The 8,670-nt window shown below is 35.6% G+C and overlaps 1 protein-coding gene across 1 annotated transcript; it reads right to left on the reverse strand.

Moving 5' to 3' along the window:
* Window positions 1–1,649: 1,649 nt before the first annotated feature.
* Window positions 1,650–8,361, reverse strand: LOC132758592 (heat shock 70 kDa protein 12A-like). Its single transcript, XM_060750280.1, has 5 exons — window positions 8,226–8,361; window positions 6,495–6,594; window positions 5,677–5,842; window positions 4,794–4,928; window positions 1,650–3,678 (listed from the first exon to the last, which is right to left on the reverse strand). The coding sequence occupies exons 1-5, from the start codon at window positions 8,324–8,326 to the stop codon at window positions 2,693–2,695; spliced, it is 1,488 nt and encodes a 495-aa protein (XP_060606263.1). The 5' UTR covers window positions 8,327–8,361; the 3' UTR covers window positions 1,650–2,692.
* Between the last annotated feature and the right edge of the window lie 309 nt (window positions 8,362–8,670).

Raw genomic sequence — 8,670 nt, forward strand, 5'->3', positions numbered from 1 at the left:
TTCTTCACAACAATGTGGTAATTACTTGGCATAGCCATGTACAGGTGTAGCAAAATTATATTAATCACGAGATTCCAAATGAAACAAGAAATGTCTAAGGAGAATGTATCCCTCCTAACGACAACCAAACAATTATGTTACCAACGACAATATCAGAACAAAACATTTCTTTATCACAGACAAGTTACATATAGATTATCTAATTTATTCAACCAACATATGAGTATTCATTGAAACTGAAATATATTTAACCTGATCAACTATCAAATCAGAAGACTGTAAACTATCTATCTGTGATTATTTTACGTTTTGGTTAAGTTTACTATAGCAACCGTGCCCTTGATCTCGTAAGTCATCTCCAGGTCATGATCAACATGAAGATTATAGGCCGTATCTTTTTTTATGCGTTTATTTAAGGTCGCCGCCAGAAAGCCCATATGGGCGACCGTTCACTCAAGTCGGGCCATCCTAGAGCGTCCCGCCGAGATTTTTCGTCGATTTTTCCCCAGCTTTATTGGTGGAAGAAGACCCCAGGTGCTCCTCCGGGCATTATTTCAAGCACGAGCGGGCACCTGGGTAGAACCACCGACCTTCCGTAAGCCAGCTGGATGGCTTCCTCACATGATAGATTTCGACCCGAGTGAGGATCGAACCTACAGCGGTGAGGGACCTGTGATCTCAAGTCAGCGACTTTAACCACTCGGCCACGGAGGCCCCAATTTGGCCGTATCGTTTCTTAGTTCGTCAATTCTTTATTGATCTAGTCATAGGGAAAAGTTTTCTCATTAACATTAAGTGTTCTCAGTTATTGAACGGACAAGTTTTGCATAGTGAAGGTCACAGTCAACTTGACCCACTGATCTGTAGATCAATAGAGATCGTTTACAGGTCATTAATAAAATCTCGTACAAATATGAAGACTGTAAAAACGGAATCCCTTAAGAACGTCCGAAATTACAAAATACAAAAGGGTGCAGGCTCGGTTTTATTGAGCCTGTTCATGGACGGAAGTGGTAAATGAAAGTTGCATGTACTTTCTATAGCACCGGCTTCGGCAGAATTCGACATTTAACATAAAATGGTGAAATTTTGAAATAAAGAAACATCCGCAGATCTTTTAATACAGAATTACTCATGGGAATTTCAATGTGTCAAAACAAGGTCGACAAAACCTTGAAATGAAAATGCAATGGACGAAAAATGGAATGTTTGTAAGAGAGAGTCAGAGGTTATGAAGCCTTTATATCACGGACAAGCTCAAGCTGTTCAAAAGCAGGCAATATAATAATAATAATAATAATAATAATAATAACAATAACAATAATAATAATAACAATAACAATAATTAAAGTAATAATAATAATCATAATAACAATAAGGGTGATTAAATAGTATTCAAGTATGAATACTTGAAACTTATTGATGGCTTAATCTTTTCTCTTTTTTGTGGATACGCCAAGAAAGAAAAAATATATGCTACATCAAATAGTATTACATCTACCGATCTGTGGTCGAATTAAAAAAGTATGGGACGCTGTTTTAGTAAAGAAAAGTCTGTTTTCAAAACGAGGGTAAAGCAAATGGGCTTGTTTTACCGCTTTCCTAGAAACTGCTTCAAAGTTCTGGGATCTAATATCAAAATAAACTCATTAAGCTTTCTTGGTAATAACATTTATTCCCGAAATAACACCTAGACATGTAACAAATACATTGACCTGCGGAAGTATGTCGGGAAAATAGAAAACTGAATCAAAACCGGTCGGCGATAAATGTTTTGAACTTTTTATATACCATGCTTCCTCGACAGTGATCGATACAATTGCGATATTTGAGGTTTTATTTACGAACTGTTGAACCTGAAACAGCACGGAACTCAAAAAGGGACATCGTCTATAAATGAAATTTTCAGAAACTCTCAACTCTCGAAAGTACGTTCAGGTAAACGTTTTCAATGAACTTTATAAAAATTGAAATTACTAAATAACATCAACATTTTAAGGTAACGTGCAACTTTAACTGATAAAGAAAAATCCACACACTTGTGCTCCTCAATTATTTTATTAGATCAGCAACGATATCCAACTTAGTGCCAGGGAAGAAAAGTAAGCGGCCTTAACTATGGCCGCTTAACAATGGCAGATTCACAACTTGATCAATGCCTAACTTTCACTGCAACTCAAAAATGCCAAGAACGTATACCTCTCCTGGAGAACGCTTATCGGTTCTACGGTTTTCCTTTGTGCGATTGTCTCCCTTTGTTTTGAGTTGTTCTCGATCAATTAACAATTTCAGTAATCTTAAATGTGATAATATATTTTTCCAGTGGTGAATGAAAAAAAGACTGTCATGACCAAATAAATCTCTCTCTTTTGTCTGTTTCTTTCTATAAACAACAATATAAATATAATAATGTTCATGTATAATTAAGATTTAATAATAAAAATTCCTAAACTGCCTGTCTACTTTATTGACGGTCATTTTGTTTTCTTATCTGAATGAGACATTAATAGCTTGACCATCAAAATAAGTATATTCACATTTGTTATTCTTTGTTCTTTTTGAAAATGTGATATTGTTTTGAATTGAAACATAAATTTTCTTTAAACATGATGTGAAGGAATATATTATTACCATTTTTCAAGACATGAAAAGTCCTTGGTTTTCATAATCTAGATACCTGTACATCTTCACATTAGCACGAGTCACTTGCATTTTCATCACTCATTAAAAAGTCAAACTTTGCTTTCGTAAGTTTATTTGTCTTTTCCTCCCAGGCTTCTACGACCACTTCCGTCCCGCCAAAAATCATTTGAACAAACACACCGCGATCTTTCCCGCCAGAAAGATCCGGAACATCCACTTCCAGTTGGCCGACATACGTACTTCCGACATCCGTAACAAAAAGTGGTTCTGCGTCAGTTGATGTATACATGTCAAAAACTAAAGATATCTGGTCTGCTTCAAGGGGCGTGTAACGTTGTTTGGATTGCGCCTCCCCCACAACGAGCTCCTGTCCCTTTTTAACATGGACATCAAACACATCCTTACATTTTATTTTTCCATCAATCGTTACTTTCTTGTTCGCCGGATGGACGCCATTTTGGAAATCTCGATAGACAAGGATACCATACGAGCACCTTGCAATGCGCGAGACAATTGTCACAGGATTATGTCCAAATATTACAGCCCCTTTCAAGACAGCTAAACCAGCTTCTTCTGGTATGACAAGTCTCTTGTCAGGAAAATTGGTTCGGATAGCGTCTTGAAGTAACGGCGATTCTGAAAACCCTCCAACTAAAAGAATTGAATTCGTGTTTTTGCTGGCTTTCTGTTTAAAAATCTCTTTTACATGCTTTACTATGTTGTTGCAAGATTCATCGAACCATGACCTAAATATTCCTGCTTCGACTCTCAATTTGTCGCCAGCCAACGCGACCTTGTCGGCATACTCTTTTTTTGTTTTGATAAAGTCTTTAAGATTTTTGCCTGTTACATCTTTGAAAATTTCAGCAAGACTAGGTGGGACTTTAATTGTCTCTTTTGACCTTTCATCACCAACTCCTTTTCCTTTTATCCCTTTCTTCTTAGTCTCAAACTCTCTAAATAGGTCAACCCAATCTTCTTTGGCCTCCTGCATGAACTTGTCGAAAACGGATTTGTCCTTCTGTGTGTCGGTATCTATAACAAAAAAAGGCTTTCTTTATCAACACCTTTAACATACAAAAATTATAACTGTTCGTGACTTATATACATGTTGCTTATTTCATATGGTCTGAAACTATTATTTCAATCAATACTGCGTATTAATTCGGGAACATCCCATCTCTTTCCTTCCATGAATCTATTTTGAATGCATTAAGATTGAAACTTGTTTTCACAAAAGCAGAAAAGACATCCCCATCTTGTTTACTTGAGACAGAAATTTTTAAGGTTTACTCTTGCTATTGAATTAAATTTGTTATTTTCCATACAAATCTTCACAAGAAGTGAAAAGATAAGGAAGTAACAGACGTATTATTTTGAAATAACATTAGTAAACAAAACATTTGGGAACAGACACAGATAAAAGAATGAAATTAGTTAAAAGTAAAAACACAATAAAAATACATTAAGCAATACATTCAGCCCTTAAAATGCATCAATTTTAATTTGTAACATAACATCTTCACAAAACAAGAGCGATCAGTGATCACATGTGTCGCCTCATGATGGCCAATTTCAGTTTGGGCCAAGTTTTGTGACAGACGGACAGAGAGACGGACAGTGCACAACTAGAATTGGTACTGATCATTCCTGTAAAGTTTGGATAAAATTGCACCAGTAGTTTATGAGGAGTAGTCCGGACTATCTGGCAACACACAGAAAAAAACACCTGTTTATCAAAGGGCCATAACTCGGCCAAACATCATTCAACCGGAAACCCCGTGCAATATGCGCAAGGACTTGAGCCAGAGATCAATTCTGTAAAGTTTCATTGGAATTGCATAAGTGGTATAAGAAAAGTAGTCCGGAAAAACTTTAAAAATGAAAATTATTTAAGGGCCATAACTCTGACAAATATCATTGAACCGGGAAATGCTGACAATATGCACAACTAGACTTGGTACTGATCATTTCTGTAAAGTTTGGATGAAATTGCAACAGTAGTTTATGAGGAGTAGTCCGGACAAGTTTTGTGACGGACAGACGGACAGACAGATGGACATACAGACGACGGAGAAGTGATCCCTATATGTCGCCACTACTCCGTAGAGGCGACACAAAAATTAAACAAAAACAATAGAATTTCATACCAACAATACTCCGCAGAAATTTCTCAAACGCCGCATCAACACCCGCTCCACTACACGTGACAACGCTTGCGTAATTTAGTTCTTTCCGTCTACCATCTTCTACAACTTCGTGGATGGTTATATCAACAGTCCTACCTGAAATAACAAATTTAGAATGGTTAGAAAATGTTGATTACGTTGGCTACAGTATTTATAAAAGAAATGAAAACTTTCAATAAATTTACCTAATCTTTGGATAATCTTAAAATACCGGTGTGAAAACAGAAACATTAAAAGCGAAAACATTTATGGTTTACATTCTCGTTTTGGTTTATTTGCCCCCCTATTACCTCCTTTAACGGAAATTAATTTGCCGTAGCCACCAGTATGGGACATGATAGTTTTATCCCAGCACCAGTATAGAGTCATTCGTACAGTCTGCCAAGACAGGTATATACTGTCTGTGGCTTGATTTTTTTTTAAGTCCCTTACAATTAAAATGAACTGTTCTTAATTTAAAGCCCACATATTTATTAAGTTAAATGTGATCAAACGTTAATTTATCTCGATAGCATTTGTTTCTACGTTTAACCTTTTTACTGTGCATGAAGCGTTAACAAGATGACTGTGCCAACAGTACTGTATAGGGGCGGACTTATTGGTTGCAAGTTCAACAACCGTGCATTACTTAACCAAGAGAAGCAACTAGTTCTTTGAAGTGTAATTAATTAAGCAAATGGCGGTTAAGAACTCGATATTTTTCAAAGTCTCATTAAAAATACTTGTTACTGCTTTTATTTTGGATAACAGGAATCAAACTAGCGACCGCTCATTTGTAGTCTTACTATTAGACCAATGCTGTAAATGCTTGAATAACAAGCTTCACTCCGTCAATTTTTCTTACCTCCTACATATAGGACCATGTATCGAGTCCCTTTGGTAAAAGGTGAAATCGTCGGTGTTTTTGTTTCGGATCCTCCATGAATTTTGTCGACCGGCAGATTCATACAGAACAGGGACGCAGCCTCTGGTTCAAGGGCGATAATTAGACTTTCTTTGGCGATTCCCGCCTAAATTGATACAGAAAAGCTTGTCATTATTTTATTGATTCATAATTGTAACTTGGCTAATTGTTTTTGTATAATTAAGTAAATAAACATAATAAATTCGTCTCAGAATGTTATGCCTCCAGATTACTTAATAAAATTTTGGAACAATTATGCCCAAAGATGAGTGAATAAAGGATTAGGGTTCAAGACCTAATTAAAATATGATAAGCAAGATCAACAAGGAAAGGCGGCGTTCAATGAAAGCAACCCCCACACGACCCAGCAACAAGTATTTAAGTCGCACATTGCCACAGTCATTGCAAATGGTTGGCCTTAACCATCAGAATGCGCAGTGCTGTCTGTGCCCGTAAGAACTTAAACGAATTTTAATATCGTTCTATAGAATGTCATTGTAGAGTTCTGTTCTCACATAAGAATATTCCGACAGCGCCAGGTCCATTCTGTTACACAGATTTCAGCTACAAGTATGTTGATTGTAAGTGCCTTATACATACTTGAATCATTACATTTCTTAGATTAACATTATACATGTGCTACCGAGGATATATACTAGCGAGGATGTGTCATATGATTATATAATTGCACCAGCTGAGACATGACAAATTTCTAATAGTATATATGATAATACACTTATATACAAAATAAGACTAACCTTTTCTGCAGCCTCCCTCATAAACTGTTTAGCTCCGTCATTCCATATAGCAGGGACAGTCAGAACCCAACGAATGTCACCTGGTTCTAAATCGGCCATTCTGTTTCAAATTAAAAAACATTTTCCTTTATTTGTTTAAAAAAAAATTCCCACCAACGAATCAAACTTGCAATCTCAACGTGACGCCAAGTTACATTAACTAAATCTGGCAATCTCAAAACATGCTGTCATTAATCATTGAAAATAATTCAAAACTGAAGAATTTTATCGGAAAATAATCAAAGTATTTGCGTATGAAATAAAGTTATTTTTCTGGAAACTTTTTTCTGGAAACCTTATCATGTTGAAACGCTAAATTTTGCTCAAAGCTTTCAGTTTTTATTTAATGTTTTTATTGTTTTATAACTATGTTGAAACGTTTCGAATAAATTTAGAGAAATTTGAAATCCTGACCCCTTGATTAAAATTTAAATGGAAGTGGTATCTCAGCAGGGTTATGTTGTCTGCTTCTTTACCACGGGATCATGGGTTGGGGTCCAACTCGTATCACTGTCTTGTGCCCTGATATGACTCTAACATTGTTAAATCAAGGAGGTTGAATAAATTTGAGTGATAAGTGTACGTTAAAGTAACTTGTCTAACTTTTGAGCTATATTCCCATAGTAAAATATCATTTGACTGGCTTTAAGGTTGGACAAATAAAATGAATGTAAATATTAGTTTTTTCCTAGTATAATTTTACTAGTTTTACTAATGTGCGCACACGGACCCGTTCATCGTCATTTATAGCTCGGAAATGAATATGACCTTTCCTCTGAGGAAAAAGCAGAAATTGATTTAGAACAATTAAGATACTTATCTTGTAGAAATAGAAGCTGTGGATGAACTCAAAATATTAGCAAAACGTAAACAAAATGGTAAAATGTCTTCCATACAAAATACTAAACCCTTTGTAAATTGACTGACCAAAGGGCCATCCGAGGTCCAGTGGTTTAGGCCGTTGACTTTAAACCACTTGCCTCTCAATATTATAGGTTCTTATTACGCCAGGACTTTGACCTCATGTGACGGAGCATCCAGTAAGCTTATGGAACATCGTTGGTTCTACTCCGGTGTCCAGTAGTGCCTGAAAAAATGCACGTAACAGCACCTGAGTTTTTCTACAACCAGTCCAGTCGCAAATGACCATTCCGGTGTTGGTGTGACGTGAATCGCATTCAATATAAAACTAATGACCAAGAAGCAAAAATTGGTCCAGCTTTATGTTAAATGAATACCTTTATAGGAATTGTAAAAGAAAACCATTTATAAAAAGCTTTGGAAATAAAATTACGGTGCCTTTGGTGCTTGTTTAAACGTCCCAATCATTTTAAAGGATATAATTATCCAATCAAGATATCACCACATAGGTTCATACCGTGGGAAGGTCAAATATCATCCACGTCGGTTTAAATGTACAATTTGTATAATTATCATCATTGTCATCATTGTTATAAGTTTTGTGATTGTAGTCAAAATTCACAGCATCATCTTCATTGATATCATTGTAATAATTGTCATATTCTTCGTGATTGTAGTCAAAATTCACAGCATCATCATGATCACCATCATTGATAAAAATGTTAATAATTGTCATATTATTCGTGATCGTAGTCAAAATTATTATCATCATCCTTATTATCATAATCATTATCATCATCACCAACCGCGATTTTGTAAAATAAATAATACCTTTCATAAAGTGTTCCCACTACGTGTTTTCTGAGATATTCGATTGATATACTAAACACTTGAAGGGCAGACATCAGACGTCCTTTGTCGTCTGGGATCATAACGTCTCTCGTTAAATGATCACCCTATAAAGTGACAAATAATTTATGGCATATTTTATGATTTATTGCAAGAATTATTATAACAAACGAGCCCAATTTGAGTGCTGCCTATTTTTGTCTTACATGACAAGAATTATAACTTATTCAACAAAATAATGCACATAATATTAATTTCTTCCTCATCGACAATCTATAAATATAATAATATAAATATCTAAATTGCTACCAGAAAACTGGAGCTCCAGAAATTGTCTAATTATAATGCCTGAGTCACAAATAACAAATGGCTGCCGGGCGGCGTCTGTTTTCAAAAAAGAAATCGAAAAAATCGGCCCGGGGTTCGT

This window comes from Ruditapes philippinarum, unplaced genomic scaffold, assembly GCF_026571515.1.
Source record: "Ruditapes philippinarum isolate M1 unplaced genomic scaffold, ASM2657151v2 ctg14567_1_1_1_1, whole genome shotgun sequence".
Taxonomy (NCBI): Eukaryota; Metazoa; Mollusca; class Bivalvia; order Venerida; family Veneridae; genus Ruditapes; species Ruditapes philippinarum.